This window comes from Procambarus clarkii, chromosome 52, assembly GCF_040958095.1.
Source record: "Procambarus clarkii isolate CNS0578487 chromosome 52, FALCON_Pclarkii_2.0, whole genome shotgun sequence".
NCBI lineage: Eukaryota > Metazoa > Arthropoda > Malacostraca > Decapoda > Cambaridae > Procambarus > Procambarus clarkii.
In genome coordinates, this window is record NC_091201.1 from 30931616 (window position 1) to 30953364 (window position 21749).

The 21749-nt window shown below is 48.7% G+C and overlaps 2 protein-coding genes across 2 annotated transcripts; one reads left to right on the forward strand and one right to left on the reverse strand.

Moving 5' to 3' along the window:
• Positions 1-486: 486 nt before the first annotated feature.
• LOC123753443 (mucin-22-like) lies at positions 487-2538 on the reverse strand. Its single transcript, XM_045735435.2, has one exon. The coding sequence runs from the start codon at positions 2536-2538 to the stop codon at positions 487-489; it is 2052 nt and encodes a 683-aa protein (XP_045591391.2).
• Positions 2539-11113: 8575 nt separating this feature from the next.
• LOC138352214 (uncharacterized) lies at positions 11114-14571 on the forward strand. Its single transcript, XM_069304496.1, has 2 exons — positions 11114-11164; positions 13759-14571. Exons 1-2 carry the CDS (start codon positions 11114-11116, stop codon positions 14569-14571), a joined length of 864 nt encoding a protein of 287 aa, XP_069160597.1.
• The last annotated feature ends 7178 nt before the right edge of the window (positions 14572-21749 follow it).

Here is a 21749-nt window from a genome sequence, read left to right on the forward strand (position 1 = left end):
CAACTTGTGTCAAGGTGTCAACTCAGTTTGTGTGCTGGTGGTGAGGGTGATGTCTCTTAGACGTCACGTGTGACATCTCTTAGACGTCACGTGTGACATCTCTTAGACGTCACGTGTGACATCTCTTAGACGTCACGTGTGACGTCTCTTAGACGTCACGTGTGACGTCTCTTAGACGTCACGTGTGACATCTTGAGTGTTGATGTCGACGGAGTGAAGTGCAAGGAAGGGGTTATCTGGGGGGTTGTGAAGTGATTGATGAAGATTAAGCCGCCCCCAGAGGTGGCACGGGCATGAATAACCCGTATATGGTTGGTGGGAATGGTGGCGACGGTGTCAATGCCAGCCCGTCTTGAGGTAAGGTAGAGTGTTTAAGGTAAGGTAACGTTTGGTAACATCAAATAGGGTAAGGTGAGTCTAACCTAATCTTAGCTCTTTTAACCTTTATACTTTACATAACCTTACCTCGCATTATATTAATGGATTTTAAAATGTTGTCATAGTACTGTTGTCAGTACTACTGGTCACTATAGTACTGTTGTCAGTACTACTTGTCACTATAGTACTGTTGTCAATACTACTGGTCACTATAGTACTGTTGTCAGTACTACTGGTCACTATAGTACTGTTGTCAATACTACTGGTCACTATGGTACTGTTGTCAATACAACTGGTCACTATGGTACTGTTGTCAATACTACTGGTCACTATGGTACTGTTGTCAATACTACTGGTCACTATAGTACTGTTGTCAATACTACTGGTCACTATAGTACTGTTGTCAGTACTTCTGGTTACTATAGTACTGTTGTCAATACTACTGGTCACTATAGTACTGTTGTCAGTACTACTGGTTACTATAGTACTGTTGTCAGTACTACTGGTCACTATGGTACTGTTGTCAATACTACTGGTCACTATAGTACTGTTGTCAATACTACTGGTTACTATAGTACTGTTGTCAGTACTTCTGGTCACTATAGTACTGTTGTCAATACTACTGGTCACTATGGTACTGTTGTCAATACTACTGGTCACTATAGTACTGTTGTCAATACTACTGGTCACTATAGTACTGTTGTCAATACTACTGGTCACTATAGTACTGTTGTCAATACTACTGGTCACTATAGTACTGTTGTCAGTTCTACTGGTCACTATAGTACTGTTGTCAATACTACTGGTCACTATAGTACTGTTGTCAGTACTACTGGTCACTATAGTACTGTTGTCAATACTACTGGTCACTATAGTACTGTTGTCAGTACTACTGGTCACTATGGTACTGTTGTCAGTACTACTGGTCACTATAGTACTGTTGTCAGTACTACTGGTCACTATAGTACTGTTGTCAATACTACTGGTCACTATAGTACTGTTGTCAGTACTACTGGTCACTATGGTACTGTTGTCAATACTACTGGTCACTATAGTACTGTTGTCAATACTACTGGTCACTATGGTACTGTTGTCAATACTACTGGTCACTATAGTACTGTTGTCAATACTACTGGTTTCTATAGTACTGTTGTCAATACTACTGGTCACTATAGTACTGTTGTCAATACTACTGGTCACTATGGTACTGTTGTCAATACTACTGGTCACTATAGTACTGTTGTCAATACTACTGGTTACTATGGTACTGTTGTCAATACTACTGGTCACTATAGTACTGTTGTCAGTACTACTGGTCACTATAGTACTGTTGTCAATACTACTGGTCACTATAGTACTGTTGTCAGTACTACTGGTTACTATAGTACTGTTGTCAGTACTACTGGTCACTATGGTACTGTTGTCAATACTACTGGTCACTATAGTACTGTTGTCAATACTACTGGTTACTATGGTACTGTTGTCAATACTACTGGTCACTATAGTACTGTTGTCAATACTACTGGTCACTATAGTACTGTTGTCAGTACTACTGGTCACTATGGTACTGTTGTCAATACTACTGGTCACTATAGTACTGTTGTCAGTACTACTGGTCACTATGGTACTGTTGTCAATACTACTGGTCACTATAGTACTGTTGTCAATACTACTGGTCACTATAGTACTGTTGTCAGTACTTCTGGTCACTATAGTACTGTTGTCAATACTACTGGTCACTATAGTACTGTTGTCAATACTACTGGTCACTATAGTACTGTTGTCAATACTACTGGTCATTATAGTACTGTTGTCAATACTACTGGTTACTATAGTACTGTTGTCAGTACTTCTGGTCACTATAGTACTGTTGTCAGTACTACTGGTCACTATAGTACTGTTGTCAATACTTCTGGTCATTATAGTACTGTTGTCAATACTACTGGTCACTATAGTACTGTTGTCAGTACTACTGGTCACTATAGTACTGTTGTCAATACTACTGGTCACTATAGTACTGTTGTCAATACTACTGGTTACTATAGTACTGTTGTCAGTACTACTGGTCACTATAGTACTGTTGTCAGTACTACTGGTCATTATAGTACTGTTGTCAATACTACTGGTTACTATAGTACTGTTGTCAATACTTCTGGTCATTATAGTACTGTTGTCAATACTACTGGTCACTATAGTACTGTTGTCAGTACTTCTGGTCATTATAGTACTGTTGTCAATACTACTGGTCACTATAGTACTGTTGTCAATACTACTGGTTACTATAGTACTGTTGTCAGTACTACTGGTCACTATAGTACTGTTGTCAGTACTACTGGTCACTATAGTACTGTTGTCAATACAACCACACACTGTATTTTAACAACATACATCACTACACTCACTATAAGCTATAGACGGCCAAGTGCACGTATAAAGTATAAGTTGTATATGTATAAAGTATATACATAGCTTATACATATATACAACTTAAAGATGGTTGTTCATCCCGAGGGGAAACGACCTGGCTCGTTAGGAATTACACGAAGCCTCATGATCTTAATTATTTACGGATCAAGCCATATGAACACTGTCTCAAACGTGTATCGAATGCTTCATGATAGGTTCGAATTCGTCAGCTGTGAGGTAGTTAAATCATCTTCTACCGCGTCTATGATTTTTAAGTGGTTCGTAACCCTTCCAAAACCTGCAAATTGCTTTGAGCATTTACCTGCAACTTCCTTGAGGTCTTTGTGACTTTCTAGGGTGACAGTAATTCGTCTCCGTGTCGTTGTAATGGAGTTTTGTTTCATGAATCAGGTTTACGTTCTCTGACTCCGGTAAAGGTCTATATTGGCTGTTTTCACAATGTAAATGTTATACATAATGGGTGTGGTCACGCTACCCTGGGGGTATGCTACCCTGGGGGTATGCTACCCTGGGGGTATGCTACCCTGGGGGTATGCTACCCTGGGGGTATGTTACCCTGGGGGTATGCTACCCTGGGGGTATGCTACCCTGGGGGTATGTTACCCTGGGGGTATGTTACCCTGGGGGTATGCTACCCTGGGGGTATGTTACCCTGGGGGTATGTTACCTTGGGGGTATGCTACCCTGGGGGTATGTTACCCTGGGGGTATGTTACCCTGGGAGTATGCTACCCTGGGGGTATGTTACCCTGGGGGTATGTTACCCTGGGGGTATGTTACCCTGGGGGTATGTTACCCTGGGGGTATGCTACCCTGGGGGTATGCTACCCTGGGAGTATGCTACCCTGGGGGTATGCTACCCTGGGGGTATGCTACCCTGGGGGTATGCTACCCTGGGGGTATGCTACCCTGGGAGTATGCTACCCTGGGGGTATGCTACCCTGGGGGTATGCTACCCTGGGGGTATGCTACCCTGGGGGTATGCTACCCTGGGGGTATGCTACCCTGGGGGTATGTTACCCTGGGGGTATGCTACCCTGGGGGTATGCTACCCTGGGGGTATGTTACCCTGGGGGTATGCTACCCTGGGGGTATGTTACTCTGAGGGTATGCTACCATGAGGGGTATGCTACCATGAGGGGTATGTTACCCTGGGGGTATGCTATCATGAAGGGTATGCTATCATGAGGGGTATGCTACCCTGGGGGTATGTTACCCTGGGGGTATGTTACCCTGGGGGTATGTTACCCTGGGGGTATGCTACCCTGGGGGTATGTTACTCTGGGGGTATGCTACCATGAGGGGTATGCTACCATGAGGGGTATGCTACCCTGGGGGTATGCTATCATGAGGGGTATGCTATCATGAGGGGTATGCTACCCTGGGGGTATGTTACCCTGGAGGTATGTTACCCTGGGGGTATGCTACCCTGGGAGTATGTTACCCTGGGGGTATGCTACCCTGGGGGTATGTTACCCTGGGGGTATGTTACCCTGGGGGTATGCTACCCTGGGGGTATGTTACTCTGGGGGTATGCTACCATGAGGGGTATGCTACCATGAGAGGTATGTTACCCTGGGGGTATGCTATCATGAGGGGTATGCTATCATGAGGGGTATGCTAATCTGGGGGTATGTTACCCTGGGGGTATGTTACCCTGGGGTATGTTACCCTGGGGGTATGCTACCCTGGGGGTATGCTACCCTGGGGGTATGCTACTCTGGGGGTATGCTACCATGAGGGGTATGTTACCCTGGGGGTATGCTATCATGAGGGGTATGCTACCCTGGGGGTATGCTACCCTGGGGGTATGCTACCCTGGGGGTATGCTACCCTGGGGGTATGTTACGCTGGGGGTATGTTACGCTGGGGGTTTGCTACCCTGGGGGTATGTTACCCTGGGGGTATGTTACCCTGGGGGTATGCTTCCCTGGGGGTATGTTACCCTGGGGTATGTTACCCTGGGGGTATGTTATCCTGGGGGGTATGTTACCCTGGGGGTATGTTACCCTGGGGGTACGCTACCCTGGGGGTATGATTCCCTGGGGGGTATGCTACCCTGGGGGTATGCTTCCCTGGGGGTATGCTTCCCTGGGGGTATGCTACCCTGGGGGTATGCTTCCCTGGGGGTATGTTACCCTGGGGGTATGTTACCCTGGGGGTATGCTACCCTGGGGGGTATGCTACCCTTGGGTATACCACTCTGGGATACTGTAACACCTTTTACCATTGTAACCTCTACCTGATACCACTGTAGGTTTACACACTGGTGCTCTTAAATAGATTTCTTCAACAGTCTACACAATAGTTTACAGTCGAGTGTACCCTGGTACTGCTACTCTCTCACAACAACAATGGTACGGTCACGGGAACGCTTAATCTCAATTCAGAGGAGAAACACCAGCTGCCACAATCACCCAATTACAGTCGTTACGACAATTGAATTGATAACTTCTAATTAGTGGAGCGCCAGTGGTTCATGGCGGGAAGCACCGCGCCCCGTTGACTTTAATTACCACTGAGAGATTTCTTCTTTTGATGTTTTCACTGAGTTATGTTAAGCAATTTAATAATGGAGAATTTGGGAGGTTCATAGAAGGTGGTTCAACGTCTTTGATGACAGGCTTGGTAGATATCGAGCGGGGGGACCAAATGACACATAAAGATGGTAATTTAATAAGATTTTATTTCATCAAATGATATTCACCACCAATTCCTAAGACACCTGCACTGGCAAATTCCTAAGTCACTATCCTTCTCTGGCAAAATGGTAAGTAATTCAGATGGAAAATAAATACAACAGAGATATCACACGTTACCTATGACCTCGGCCTCTCGCAGGTGGAGACCCTGGCTCTCAACCCGGTGGTGTCATGACCTGCAGATCGGCTCCAGTCACTTGCCGAGGCACTCTGAATCTTATCCTTCTACAACGGGTATATGTTCCCGAACTGACCCCAGCTAATATGAGCTGGGGGGGGGGGGTTAGCTTGTTGCCAACCTACAAGAGGAGGCTTGTAGGGTGGTCTGCTCTTCCTAATGCAATACGCTCAGCATAAGAATTGTTAATTAAAAACTGTTTGAAAAGTCTTATCCCAGGCTGATCTAGTAATGGATGGCAAGGTCCATTGACCTTGCCATTGACCCTTACACTTCGAGGAGGAGGGGAGACGGATTATGGAAGGGTGAGGGAGGATAAAGGGAGAAAGAGAGAGATTTTCCTGGTTGTTACAACTCCCTCTCCCCGGAGGTGATTAAGCACTCCTTGCCTAGCCCGTGACCTCGTTACCATGGAGGTGACAAGGTTGACTTTGAGTACCAGAGTTGACTGAAGGTCCTCCTCCCCCAGGTCCTCCTGGGCCACCCTGGATGGCTGTCACCTCACCAGGGGACAGGAATGGGAATCGCTGAAGACGGTTCCAGTTCCTGGCAACGTAACCCTTCAGTTTGTTGACATGAAGACTTGTTTCACCCTGGTCATCAAATATACCTTTAATTACAAAATTAATGTTGCCTAGCTTCTTAATTACTCTATACGGTCCCCGCCATCGAGGTGCTAGTTTCCCATACATTGATAGGTTCCGTTTCATTTAACCTCATTACCAAACTTCCCTCTCGATGGCTGAACCTTCGTGTCATAGTGGTGTGCATACCAGCTCCGTGCTGTCTTAGACGCCTCGGCTTTGTCCTCCAACCACCCTAGGATACGCTACTCTGGGGTATACCACCCTAGGGTACAGTACCCTGGGGTATACCACCTTTGGGTATGCTACCCTTGGGGTGGGCTTGGTGGGCAGCTGCTGGAGTGTGATGCTCTTTGGGGCAGTCCTCTGTCCTTTTGTAGCCTTGTGCTCCTGCTGCTATCCTTTCTAATTGTGCTGGACAACTTTTCCATTTCCTTCTGTTTCTTTTTCTCCCCCCTCTTCTCCTTTCTCATTGTCATTCCCCGCCGACCTTTTGCTTGTTTTGATTCTTCTTTCGGCCTTCTTTTATTTTGATGTCCAGATGTTTGGGGAGGCATACTCTTGCTCCCATAGAACTGTGGTACCCAACGTCTCAAACGAGGGGACCCTTTTATTGTCAATCCTCCTTTCGTCACTGAACCCGATCTCAACGGACTCACGGTTCTTAAGGTGGCGTTTGTGGGGCGTATACTCACGACGCACCCCTGGGGGGCCCCGGCAAGATCGGCGATAGCTTCTTGTTGGGTGTCCTGCCTCTAATTGTGGCTCCATGGTGGGTGTGGGGGCACATTCGTGAATGAAAGTTTTCCTCGTTTCTATGTCAGATAATGTTTCCCTTGTACCTTCTCAGGCTCGTGGGGTGCGCGACCAAGCCCCTGAGTCGGACTGTGTTGGAAGACCGGGCCCTGTAGCCTCCGCTGCATTGGGCCCCAACCTTACTCTTCCTTTGACCCTCCTGACTACTCCCCTCCCTCCTCTGAGGTAGGGTCGAGTTCCCTGCCCCCAGTGGTGACCACCTCATCCCCTGGCACGGCTTCGTCTCTCATTGTGACTACTGCGCCTTTTACCCCCTCTCTGGGGGTTCTCATGCCGCCCTGCCACGGCTGCACTCGCACAATCCCTTCCCATGCTAATACTTACAATGCCTTGTTTGGTCCCGCTACATGTGCTAAATACATTGATCTCCACCATCTGAATTCTACTCCTGACGATTTCTCCCTCCATAAACACCTTGTTGATTCAGTAGATGCCTCTGTTACTTTTAACCCCCACCAGTTACGGTACGTGTGTCGTTGCTGCTCCTTCTCAGGATGCAGCTACTCGCTTAGCCGCTTTGTCCTGCATTGGGGAGACCCCCTCTTCAGGTCTCCAAAAACACTCGGTTAAATGCCAGTGTTGGCACTGTTATCCTTCCACACCATGTTGCAACTGGTGTTAGGGACCTCAAAGACTGCCATAAGGATATTAAACATATCTTCGAGGCCCAGGGTCATTCTGTCCTCCAGGTGGACACGTTTACTCGACCCCCTCGTGGTCGTTGCCGTCAACTCCTTCGAGTTGTAAAAATCACCTTTGATAGTAGGGCCCTTCCACCCTCTATTATTCTTGCTGGTGCCAGATGCTCTGTTCAGGAGTACTTCCCTCTCCTAGACTTTTGCAATAAGTGTTGGAAGTTTGGGCACGGTGTCCTCAAGTGCACAAGTACTGTGTATCTATGCCCCAAATGTTGGGACGATGATCATTTTAAGTCCGAGTGCACTTCTCCCTAGGCTCGCTGCCTCAATTGCGGTGAGGCCCACCCTTCCTTCTCACGCTCATGTATACACTATAAACTCAAGGAAGCCGTCCTCAACTTGAAACACCATGATCGTCTGACTTTTCCTGAAGCGAGATGCCAAGTTGGTCGTCTCACCCATTTTGCGGGGTGTATCCTACGCTCACGTGTTGCGTTCTACTTCTCCTCGTCCTTCCCACCTTCCTCAGTCTCACAACCGTTTCCAGGCCTTAGACCTGAACACGCCCTCCACCTCCTCCCCTATTCCTTTACATCCTGTCCCAAAAGGGCTCCCTCCTGGTTCTCAATCTGAAGTTTCCTCACTTCCTACCCAACCCACCATGTCTCCTGTCTTCTTTCCAATCTCCCCCCACTCTTTCTTCCCAACTCTCCCCCCTTCTCTTGACCCTCCACACCACCTGTCTGTCCAGGCTGATATCCATCATCCTCCCAGCAATCTTCGTGTTGTTCGCTCCCGTTCCTCTTCTGCTGAGACCATTGAGTCTGTCGCCCGGTACGTTGTTACTGGAACACCTGTCTCTCTCTTCGAGTCAGAAACGTAAGCCTGGTTCCTCTCGTTCTTCCTCCCCAGCGGGTAAGAAGGTATCGCTTTCTTCCTCGCCCCCTCCCTCTGACTCTATCACTACGTCCCCCTCCCATTTCAGTGGTCGGGCCCCCTGTCCCAGATATGGAGGTTTCTTTTGCCCCCGATTTCCTCCCGGTTGCTGCCCTTGCTGAGGTGCACTCCCTGATTACTGCCCTGCCCCTCTCAGTTGTCTCCTCCTCCTCCGGACCCCGTCAGTCCGCCTCGGTCTGTCCTCCCGCTTCCTTCCCTCTATCTTTACTAAGTTTACCCATGCCTCCAAACCCTGATTTTGCTGACCCTGTTCCTGATCCTGACCTCTGATCCTGAGCTTTAATAAACTGTGTTCTTCTTTACCTTTGTTTCTTTATTGTTCTCCGTTACTGTCCTTTCTCTTTGATAATGTCTATTCTTCAGTGGAATATTCGTGGAAATTCTGCCAACTTCCATGAACTCCAACTTCTAATTACACAGTTTACACCACTTTGTGTTTGTCTCCAGGAACCAATGCTTGGTGCTCGTCCTGGTCACTGTCGTGGTTATTCCTTTCTTTCTCCCCCCCCCCCCAGCTCTTGCTGGTGCCCATAACTCTACTGTTCTCCTAATTCGTTCTGATGTTCCCTTCGTCCCCCTACTTCTTCCGTCACTTATCCATTGTTTTTGTGGGTAAATGGTATACAGTCTGTTCCATTTATCTCCCCCCAAATGTCACGCTTTTCCTTCCTGATCTTAAGCACCTCCTGGACTCCTTGCCAGAGCCGGTGCTCCTTTTGGGTGATTTCAACTGTCGACGTACCCTCTGGGGGGATGTTTTGACAAACACCCGAGGCCGCCTTCTGGAACCGTTCGTCCTCGCTTCTTCTCTATCTCTTCTGAATTCTGGTGAGCCTATTCATGTGGACTTTCGGACTCACACCCTTTCCTGTCTTGATCTTTCTCTCTGCTCGTTGTCCCTTTACTTAGATTTCACGTGGCGGGTTCTTGATGACCTCTATAAGAGTGATCATTTCCCCATCCTCGTTTCCTTTTTCCTCTTTTCACCCTCCCCTCTCCTTCCTCAGGTGGCAGTTTGCCAAGGCTGACTGAACCTATTCACCCTCTGTGCTACTCTCTCTGACCTCCCCTCTCTGCCTCTTCCTCGCGCCCTCCTCCTTTTTTCATGACACAGCCTTTGACGCTGCCCTCCACTCTATTCCTCGCTCTACCTCCCGAGGCATGTGGAAGTGCGTTCCCTGGTGGAATGCAGACTGTGCTCGGGGTGTCCGCTGTAAGCGTGCAGCCTGAAAGAAACACCGACGCCAGCAGACGGCTGATTCCTTTGTTTTGTTTTGAAAGGTTAGCGCGGTGGCCCGTTGGACCATCCGTTCCATTGGATCCGTTCAGCTAAACGTGAGAGTTGGAAATCTTATGTTTCCATCATTACGTCCGATACTCCTCTGCCGCAGATCTGGAAGAAGATCTGCAAGATTGCGGGTAAGTTCGTTCCCGATGTCTCGCCGGTTCTCCACCTCCGTGGTACTCTTGTGGCGGACCAACTGAAGGTCACAACTGAACTGGGTTCCCACTTTTCTACTGTTAGCTCTGGTTCTCATCTTCCTCAATCCTTCCTTCTTCATAAGCCTGTTCTTGAATCTCATCCCTTAGATTTCCACACTCATCTCCGTCTTCCCTATAACGATCCTTTCTCTCTTTCTGAACTTCAGTCTGCCCTGGCCGTCTGTGGGTCTACGGCAGTGGACTCAGATGACGTTCATTATGAGATGCTTCGCCATCTCCCTCCGTGCACGTCTCAGTCTTTACTGAGTCTGTATAACCAGGTCTGGGAGTCGTCGTCAGTCCCTGAGGACTGGCTCGATGTCGTTGTACTCCCTATTCGGAAACCAGGGTCTCTCGGAACTTCCCTTACGGACTTCCACCCTATTGCCCTTACGAGTTGTCTGCAAACTCGTTGAGTGTATGGTAAATGTTCATCTGATGTGGTTCTTGGAACACCATCGTCACCTCTTTCCTTCACAATTTGGTTTTCGTAAGTGCTGCAGCACGACTGATGTCCTGGTGAACTTGGAGGTCTATATTCGTACTGCTTTTGCTGCGAAAACCACCGTTGTTGCTGTCCTTTTTGACCTGGAAAAGGCTTATGACACGGCATGGAGATACTATATTCTGTCCCAGCTTCGTTCTTTTGGCCTTCGTGGTAATCACCCTCTCTTCTTCCAAAGCTTCCTCTCTCGTCGTACCTTTAGAGTCAGGCTTGGTGCCACTTTCTCTGCCTCTTTTTAGCAGTACGAAGGTGTGTCCCAAGGTAGTGTTCTGAGCACTACTCTTTTTCTGGTTCCCCCAAATGATCTTCTTTCCTCCCTCCCTTCTGGCATCTTCTCCACTCTTTATAATGACGATCTTACTCTTTGCTGTCGAGGTGATGATTTGCCTCTCCTTCAAAGGCGCCTTCAACTTGCGATTGATGCTGCATCATCTTGGGCCACCAATCATGGCTTCCAGTTCTCTACAACCAAAACTTGTCTATGACCTTTACTCGGAAGTGGGTCGTTCTTCGTCCCTCTTTGTCGCTTTATGGTCATCCCTTGTGTACAAAGATTCTGCGAAGCTTTCAGGGTTATTCTTTGACACTCGTTTGTCCTGGTCGCCCCATATCTCTTGCCTCCATGTTGAATGCTCTAAGGCCCTTAACCTCCTTAAGGTTTTGTCCCATACTTCTTGGGGTGCGGATAGGCGCACGCTCCTCTATTTGCACTCCTCTATCGTCTTGTCTAAACTCGATTATGGTTGCCCTGCATACTCTTCTGCTTCTCCTTCTACTCTTTGCCATCTTGATACTTTGCATCATACTGGGTTGCGCCTCGGCTCTGGTGCCTTTCGTTCCACTCTTACCCTCAGCTTGTTCGCTGACACTGGCTTCCTCTCTCTCCAGGACCGAAGTGATCGCTACTGTCTTCGCTATCTTGCGCGGTCCTTACAGCATCCTCACTCTCGCCTCTGTCGAACTTTGACTTTTACCTCTCCTGTGGTTCCTGTTCCTCTACACCACCTTCCTCTTTCTGTCCGTTTGTCTCGCTTACAATATTCTCTTTCGGTTCGTCTTACCAATGTTTCTCCTCGTATTGTTCCCTCCTTGCCCCCGTGGAGGGTCCCCCTTCCCAAATTTTGTACTTCCCTGACCTGTATCACTAAAGCTTTTACCCCCTCCTACGTTCCTGAAATGCGTTTTCCTTGAGCACTTTTCTTCTCACTCCCACTCCGTTTGCATCTTCACCGATGGGTCGAAGTCTGCTGACGGTGTGGGCTACTCTGTTGTTTTTCCTGACCATACTTATGTGTGTCGCCTGCCTCCGGAGGCCAGCATCTTCACAGCAGAACTTTGTTATTCTCTCTGCTCTTCGTCTCCTGCTTTCTCATTGTCAATCCTCCTTTGTGGTAGTAGTTGACTCTCGTAGTGTCCTCATGGCTTTGGGGTCCTTTAATCCGGTCCACCCAGTGGTCATTGAGATTCAACATTGGCTGATTCTTATTTCCAGCAAATTTAAGTCAGTAGAGTTTTGCTGGGTTCCCAGCCATGTTGGGTCGCTTTAAATGAGCATGCGGATGCTTACTGCTAAGGAAGCTATCCGCACTTGTCCCAACTCCTGTAAAGGTATTCCATATTCCGACTTTTACCCAGTTATTCATTCCACCATCCTTGCCCATTGGCAGGGTTGTTGGTCTTCTGTTATTGGTAACAAACTGCGTACTCTTAAGGGCCGTGTGTTCCTGTGGCCTTCCTCCTACTACCGTAACCGGAGGTAGGAAACGGCTCTGGCTAGATTACATCTTGGCCATACGCTTTTAACTCACGATCACCTAATGGAGCACCGCCGTGCTCCTTATTGTTTAAATTGCATTGTTCTTCTTACAGTCGTGCACATTCTTGTGTGAATGTCCTGACTTCCAGAACGAGCGTGTCTTGCTTTTCGACCGTCCCTCGCGGTCAATTGTCCACCGATAGAATCCTTGGTGAATCGGATACTTTTGATATCGTTCGCCTTATGCGTTTCTGTTCTCGTATTGGCATCGTTGGTGATATTTAGCGCCCTCTGATTATCCCGCACACTTGGTGGTGCTACATAGCCTTCCCGGTTTGGTGCCTTCTTTTGATTATTACTTACTTACCCTTGGGGTATACCACCCTAGGTCACGCTACCCTGGGGTATATACCACTCTAGGGTGCGCTATCCTCTGGGTATATACTACCCTAGGGTGCGCTACCGTGCGGGTATACCATTCTAGGGTGCGCTCCCCTGGGGTATACCACCCTAGGGTACGCTACCCTGGGGGTATACTCTTCCCTCTGGTGCACCTGTCGCTATGGCATGTTCCGAGGAAGAATGTCGGTGACAACCTGTTTACCTGTTTACACAACTTTCAAGGAAACATAAACAAACGATCATCATTTTCCCAAAAGCATAAGTTTACATCACGCTTAGTGGCTTATCAGCTGCTCCAGCTATATTGAAAATTATTATTATAAGTTATTAATTATTATTATTAATTAATTATTATTATTATTATTATTATTGTGGACATCTTATTTTGTGGAAATGTTAAAGGGTAAAACATTTACGGGTCTGAGGCGGAACTCAAGTTGCAACTCCAAGGAAATTGTTGCTGCTCCTTGAGACACTCCGAGGACTGGCCTTAGTGAGGGTTATATTGGCACTGCTGCTCGAGGTCTCGCTCGAGGCTCGGGTCGAGTCCCACTCGTTGATCTCTGGGCCTTGCCACAAGGACGGACTCCAGGCCTAGAGTGCCTTGTGTACCTCGAGAAGTGAATGTGGGAGAGAGAGGGGGGAGGGTGATGGAAAGGGAAGGGGATGTAAGGGGAAAGTGTAGGGAGAGGGGGAGGGAAGGGGATGTGGGAGAGAGAGGGGGGGGGATGGAAAGGGAAGGGGATGTAAGGGGGAAGTGTAGGGAGAGGGGGAGGGAAGGGGATGTGGGACGGGTTGAGTTAGGAAGAAATGAAAGGTTGATGAACGAAGTTAAGTTTTTAACCTTGATTGTTATTGCTGATTGATTAAGGTTATGTAGGTGTGAGGGTATAGACCTGACGGTAGAGGTCTTGGTGGAGTGGTTATTCTCTAGCTCATACAGCCGCCCACGCCGCCCACCACCCACGCTACCAGCCGCCCACGCCGCCCACCACCCACGCTACCAGCCGCCCACGCCGCCCACCACCCACGCTACCAGCCGCCCACGCCGCCCACCACCCACGCTACCAGCCGCCCACGCCGCCCACCACCCACGCTACCAGCCGCCCACGCCGCCCACCACCCACGCTACCAGCCGCCCACGCCGCCCACCACCCACGCTACCAGCCGCCCACGCCGCCCACACCACCCACGCTACCAGCCGCCCACGCCGCCCACCACCCACGCTTCCAGCCGCCCACGCCGCCCACCACCCACGCTACCAGCCTCCCACGCCGCCCACCACCCACGCTACCAGCCGCCCACCACCCAAGCTACCAGCCACCCACGCCGCCCACCACCCACGCTACCAGCCGCCCACGCCGCCCACGCCGCCCACCACCCAAGCTACCAGCCGCCCACGCCGCCCACCACCCAAGCTACCAGCCACCCACGCCGCCCACCACCCACGCTACCAGCCGCCCACGCCGCCCACCACCCACGCTACCAGCCGCCCACGCCGTCCACCACCCAAGCTACCAGCTGCCCACGCCGCCCACCACCCAAGCTACCAGCTGCCCACGCCGCCCACCACCCACGCTACCAGCCGCCCACGCCGCCCACCACCCACGCTACCAGCCGCCCACGCCGCCCACACCACCCACGCTACCAGCCGCCCACGCCGCCCACACCACCCATGCTTGGCTTCTTACAGGTGACTGCCCTTCCCTCCCTCCCTGAGCCGGATATTGATACTGGCACTCATTAGAGTCTATGAACTTAATTATGCAGATGTTGAGTGCCTGATGGAGGTGCCAGGGGCCGTGAGTTACACCACTCACCTCACCCTAAACATGTCCTGGTTGTGGCTAGTGTGTGTGTGGCGGGGGTTGAGCTTCGGCTCTTTGGCCCCGCTTCGGTATCAACCGGTGTTCAGGTTCCTGAGCCTATTGCATTCTGTCATATCTAGAATTGAAACTGTGTGTGTGTGTCAACGCACCTAATTGAGGTTGCGGGGATTGAGCTTCAGCTCTTTTATCCCGCCTCTCAAATGTCAATCAACAGGCCCACGGTCTTGGGCATATTAAATTATATTTATATGTGATACTGTTTATGCTATCAGCCTCCACCACATCACTTCTCTGACCATGTGCCCACTCCTCAGACACTGGTAACTTTTTTCTAAGTGGGGGCTGAGGTCAAAGTGAAGGAACTCATCCTTCCGATGAGCTCTGGGCGTCTCGGTATCTTTCTTCCACTTCGTCTATCATTATCTATCACTGTAGCACAGTCTGGCAATCACCGCAAGTTTAATTCTCGGTCACTGTGGCATCAAATGTTGATGAGAGGGGCATCAACTGTTTGTCACTGCAGGCCCGGTCACTGCAGTACTTATTGTGTTTAATTCCATCTGAGTTTAACTTTGCTTCCCGAAGTCACTTGTCTTTGAGTCTTTGAGTCTGATTATGCCAAGAAGGGCAAGGGAGAGTCAGTAAGGGGTAAAGGGGACCAAGGGAAAGTGGGTTAATGGTGTGTTTGTGTGTGTGTGTGTGTGTGTGTGTGTGTGTGTGTGTGTGTGTGTGTGTGTGTCTTGGAATGACAGCGGCTTCGCATATATGTTTCAGCAGGCAGGAAGGTTAGACCAGGTCAACATTGCTACATATCGAGCTGACGCCCACCCACACCTGTTCCCACACTTCCCACACCTGTGCCTACACTTCCCACACCTCGCCCATACTTTCCACACCTGGCCCACACTTCCCACACCTGGCCCACACTTCTCACACCAACGCCACTAACACAGCCCATCACAGACTCGTGTCCGTGTTGACTTTACCGCGATCAAACCCTCTCCCGTGCTGACGAAGGATGGGACGGAGGGAGGATAGGTGGGAGGCAGGAAGAGGAAAGAAAGGTAGAGAGAGAAGGGAGAGAGAGAGAGAGAGGGACAGAGAGAGAGAGCAAGGGAGGGGAGACAGTGAGTGAGAGTTGTGGCCAATATTGTCTTGAGGGGAGAGTGATGGAGACGCTATACTATGTTGATGCTCTCATCTCTCCCACGTCTCTCTCTCTCTCTCTCTCTCTCTCTCTCTCTCTCTCTCTCTCTCTCTCTCTCTCTCTCTCTCTCTCTCTCTCTCTCTCTCTCTCTCTCTCTCCCCCCTCTTCCTCTTCCTGTCTTTCTCACTCTAGCAGTTACTTTAGTGAAGGGAGAGAGGTCTGAGGAAGTCTGACATGAAGGTACTGGACCCCCTCTCACTACCAGTCTCGCTAGCACTGTCTATCGCTAGCAGTGTCTATCGTCTTGATAGACTGAATCAGTGAAGAGACCCCCAGAGGCCCTGAGAGAAGGGTGCCACAACCCACATCACCTTAAGATAACCCACAACCCTTAAACCCCTTCTTAAATTGACTCTCTCTGACCCTTTACTCTTCATCTCACTCTTTGGCATCTCTCCCTCGCCGCTCTTTGCAGCATCCCGTCGTTGGTCTGTGTAACAACACCATGAGCCTCTATACTTGCAATCTAAACCTCTGTAGAGGCGCTCTATACCTCTATTGTAATATAAACCTTTGAAACAAGACCATAAACATTAGTAGTAGCTCTATATGATCCTTCAGCACCGCTATAAAGCTCTGTAGCACCGCTGTAAACCTCTGTGGCACTGCTGTAAACCTCTGTAGCGCTGCTGTATACCTCTGTAGCGTCGTTGTAAACTTCTGTAGCACCGCTGTAAACTTCTGTAGCACTGCTGTAAACTTCTGTGGCATCGCTGTAAACCTCTGTGGCACTGCTGTAAATCTCTGTGGCACCGCTGTAAACCTCTGTAGCACCGCTGTAAACCTGTGTCCACATTCGTCGATTTTTGTAGCCAAACCGCCAACATGTGTATCGATACTTCAAGCCTCACTCTGTTCACTCATTCTCAAGCTTTGTAGTGCCTCTTTGGCAGCTCCAAAGGCAAGCCACTTGGAGCGAAAATGTCATTCCCTTTGAAGGTGCCCGCACGACGCTGGAAATGCCAAAGGTGTTGTGCACGAACTTGGAAACTGTGGAGTGGGGTAGACTCGTCCTACAAGGTAATGAGAGCAAGGGAGGAAGAGTGGGGTAGGTGGGGTAAGGGAAGGGAGGGGAATGAAGGGGTCTAGGGGAAGTACTGGAGGTTAGAAAGGACAGAGAGGAAGGTAGGAAGGATGAATAATTGGGGAATAGGTCAGGTAGAGATTGTAAGGGGGTGCAGGGTCTCCTCCTCACCACGGTGAAGGGTCAAACCACCAGCTCCTGTCGCAGGGGGGCGGGTTTCGGTAATGTTAGTTAAATATACTTGTAGCAAGGGATGGAAGAATACGTAATTTGGATTTTTTGTTCAGTGGTGATATTCCAGCGCGGGCCCCAAGCCTCTGGCTGGCCCGCTCATTGTCAGTCCTCACTGTCTTAAGCAGTGGGTGAGTGTTTGTGACTCGTTGGCTTAAGAAAAGTTGCTTCCAATGCACATGGAGAGCATTTATCTACATTGTTGAGAGTTCTTCTCATCTTCTGGAGACAGTCAGCTATGTACTGGCTAATTGCACAGGTGTACCGATGCACAGGTGTACCCATACACAGGTGTACACAAGCCTGATTCGGTGCAAGTGCGCTTCAGTTCTTCTTGTGTTCCGTTTCAAGAAAATAAGTGTTTCAAAGTTGGTCGAATTCTTGTGCCAATTACCCTTAGATGGTGATCTTGGAGCTGCTGTGTTGTGGTCACTATGTCTTCTGCATGGCTCTATATCTAATTATATTAACCTGTGCTAGGACCCCCTCTTATGTAAATGTCTGCATTTATCCTCCTCTTTGTTGCAAACTTTGCAGCTTCATCTGCAATGCCATATTCCCTACTTGACACACACTTAATATGCAACAGGCGACCTTGACGTTTGTCAGTATTAATGCTGCAACATGTGTGAGTGTGTGTGTGTGTGAGCGTGTGTGTGTGTGAGTGTGTGTGTGTGTGTGTGTGTGTGTGAGTGTGTGTGTGTGTGTGTGTGTGTGTTTACTAGTTGTGTTTTTGCGGGGGTTGAGCTTTGCTCTTTCGGCCCGCCTCTCAACTGTCAATCAACTGTTTACTAACTACTTTTTTTTTTCCACACCACACACACCCCAGGAAGCAGCCCGTGACAGCTGACTAACTCCCAGGTACCTATTTACTGCTAGGTAACAGGGGCACTTAGGGTGAAAGAAACTTTGCCCATTTGTTTCTGCCTCGTGCGGGAATCGAACCCGCGCCACAGAATTACGAGTCCTGCGTGCTATCCACCAGGCTACGAGGCCCCTAGTGTGTGTGTGTGTGTGTGTGTGTGTGTGTGTGTGTGTGTGTGTGTGTGTGTGTGTGTGTGTGTGTGTGTGTGTGTGAGTGTTTGTGAGTGTGTGTGTGTGTGTGAGTGTTTGTGAGTGTGTGTGTGTGTGTGTGTGTGTGTGTGTGTGTGTGTGAGTGTTTGTGAGTGTGTGTGAGTGTGTGTGTTTGCGTGTGTGTGTGTGTGTGTGTGTGTGTGTGTGTGTGAGTGTGAGTGTGTGTGTGTGTGAGCGTGTGTGTGTGTGTGGTCAGATGGGTGTTGTCACGGAAATGTTCCTGTTGCAAGGCTGCAATTGGCAGTTCTCGAATCTGAATGTATGATAGCATGTTGTTGTTGTGGTGTTGTCAAAGCATGTTTCTCAGCCTCCTGAGTGGCTATCAAGCATCTCTTGGAAAGTTTGAGCACTCGTTTGAGAGTGCATTAACTATTTATTTTATGTTTGTCCTGGTATAAACTGCACCTCCAGATTGTCTCCTCTCCTGGTCGACGATATCTGTGCAGTATTTGAAATTGCCGGATATCAAGTGTGCTATATTCAACTATGCAATGATGGATAACACCGGGGGGGATATCTTTCCCCCCGAACCCTTGAAGAGCCGTTATCTTAGGCAACGATTTCCACGATGCTTATTGCAAGGTGTGAATGCATTTCATCAGCATATTTCTCAGTGATTGTATTTGTTATCTTGAATACAGTGAGGTAGTGTATTCCTCACTGGGGTCTGTACCGGCTGCTATCGGAGGCTCTTCTCTACCCGAGTTAGTGCTCCATTGGTTATCTTGAGGTTATCTTGAGGTGATTTCGGGGCTTTTAGTGTCTCCGCGGCCCGGTCCTCGACCAGGCCTCCACCCCCAGGAAGCAGCCCGTGACAGCTGACTAACACCCAGGTACCTATTTTACTGCTAGGTAACAGGGGCATAGGGTGAAAGAAACTCTGCCCATTGTTTCTCGCCGGCGCCTGGGATCGAACCCAGGACCACAGGATCACAAGTCCAGCGTGCTGTCTGCTCGGCCGACCGGCTCCCATTGGTTATATATTTTACGCGAACTACATCTTGGTCAATACCTCGGTCAGCGTGCAGGCAGCCAGCCCTTTTGATCCCTATTTCAACCCACTGGTAAATTGGTTTCCATTCAGTCCTGCGCTGAGTATTTTAGTCTTGCGCGGCTCTGTTTTGACCCGAATTATATGTACCGACGTGGCGACCTGTTCCACGTGGCGACCTGTTCCACGTGGCGACCTGTTCCCGTGGCGACCTGTTCATGTGGCGACCTGTTCATGTGGCGACCTGTTCATGTGGTGACCTGTTCATGTGGCGACCTGTTCATGTGGTGACCTGTTCATGTGGCGACCTGTTCATGTGGCGACCTGCTTACCTGTTAGACTGCCTGCTTTTCTACCTGTCAGTGTATGTGACTGCGAGAGAATCCCACTTAAAGCTTACCTGCCTGAGTGCCTCTCTCTGTCTCTCTGTCTCTCTGTCTCTCAGTCTCTCTCTCTCTCTCTCTCTCTCTCTCTCTCTCTCTCTCTCTCTCCCTCTCTCTCTCTCTCTCTCTCTCTCCCTCCACTGGAAGCAATCTCCGATACCATGACGAAGACGTGCCAGATCACTAGACCTCTTAGGCGATATGTGTCTCACACAACGACACATAATTTACAACTGATGTCATTGTTTGAGCTGTTTCATGGCTGAATAATTCCATCCCTGGCGTCATTTTTTTTTAAGGAATGAATAATTCCATTATTATGTAATTTAGATATGGAACGACCTCCCCCCCCCATACTCTTGCGTCATTTCTTGATCGAACGACTAATTTCTTCAGTCTTGCGTAATTGTAGAAACACAGAAACAACGCGAGGAAACACTTGCGTCATTCCAGAATGGCATAACCCCGATTTTGCGTCATTCCAGAATGGCATAACCCCGATTTTGCGTCATTCCAGAATGGAATAACCCCGATTTTGCGTCATTCCAGAATGGCATAACCCCGATTTTGCGTCATTCCAGAATGGCATAACCCCGATTTTGCGTCATTCCTGTGTATAATACCTCGTATTTGATCATTGTTTACAGGGAATTGTCTTGTTCTTGCGTCATTGCTTAATGGTATTATCCCACTGCTTATACGCTGTGGGAAGACTTTGTAGCTGCTTTTTTTTTTGTCTGTTGGTTTCTTAAGCAAGGACTCGCCAAGATCTGGAAGCGGTTGATCCCGGACGTTGTAGTAATTGCAGGCAGCCATAAATTGAGATGGAAGGTCGCAACAGAAGTTGAAGGGAAGTTAACTATCAGGAGAAAACGCCAGGCCATTACGAATACATATATATATATATATCACTTGGAAGGAATTAGGATAAAAATTTGAGAGGGGACGAGGGGGGGGGGAAGAGGGGAAGGGAATGGTGCCCAACCACTTGGACGGTCGCGGGGATTGAACACCGACCTGCATGAAACGAGGCAGAGATTGAAGCTAACAATAAAAAAAATATATATGCATCTGTTTGAATTCAACAGGTTGTGTGGAATACAGAATTCCGAGGTAGAATTACAGTATTTTCAATACTGTAATTATTCTGAATTACAGTATTTTCAATACTGTAATTATTCTGAATTACAGTATTTTCAATACTGTAATGACAAAAAAAAACACGCGATTTGGCATTTACGGAACTTAGTTGATTGCAAAATCGGGAAAATTCGAGAAATGAAATTTTCTAGTTTCGGCAAGACTTGCAATTTTCAGGGGTCAATATAGCGCCAAGTTGTTGAAAAGATCTGAAAGAATGTCGTGAAATTACTTGAGGACGGCATTTGTGGGATGGAAGCCTCTGAAGGACGTCTGGGAAACTTTTCCAGATTGTTTTGGAAAAGTTATTTGGGGAATTTGCATTGGTCCCCCCCCCCCTCCTCCTCCTCCTCGTGCGCCTTGTTGGGAGGGTTGGTTGACCATATGTGCGCTTTCTTGGGATACCGAGGCTGGTTAAGAACTGCGGGACTCGATGCTCTCTTTGTTTTGTCTTATGTGTATATATGTGTGTGTATGTATGCGTGCAAATGTATGTGTGCTCGTATATGTATATGTGCGTGTATATATATGTGTACGTTATGTATTTATCAGCGTGCACTTGCGTGAGTATAAGTGCGTGCGTATGTACCCGTATCTTTCATTCAGCAGGTTGAGAGTCAGCGCCTGGGCCCCCACAGGCTTTTGAACCGTCAGCTTCACCTGTCTCTCTAATGACCCCTACTCCCTCAACCTATCCCTGTCTTCTATTCTGTCAATCTCCCTGAGGATTTTGTATGTCTCGATCATGTCAACATACACGTCTTCGGCATCTAGTCCAGTATTTTGTGGACGGTTTTGATACTCGACGTTTTTCCGTCATACCTCCGTCACCTTCACTGTCACTTTCACTGTCACTTTCACCCTCTTCACCGTCACTTTTAACTTCCCGCTTCACTTTCTCTCCCGCTTCACTCTAATATAATTACAATTTTCTCCGCCTCGTATTCTTATCCTTCACTTTCTCTTACCCATCCCTTATTCCCTTTCGTTTCTCAAACCATCCCTCTCTGTCCCCCCATTCCTCCCCCTATTCCCTCTTTTAGTTC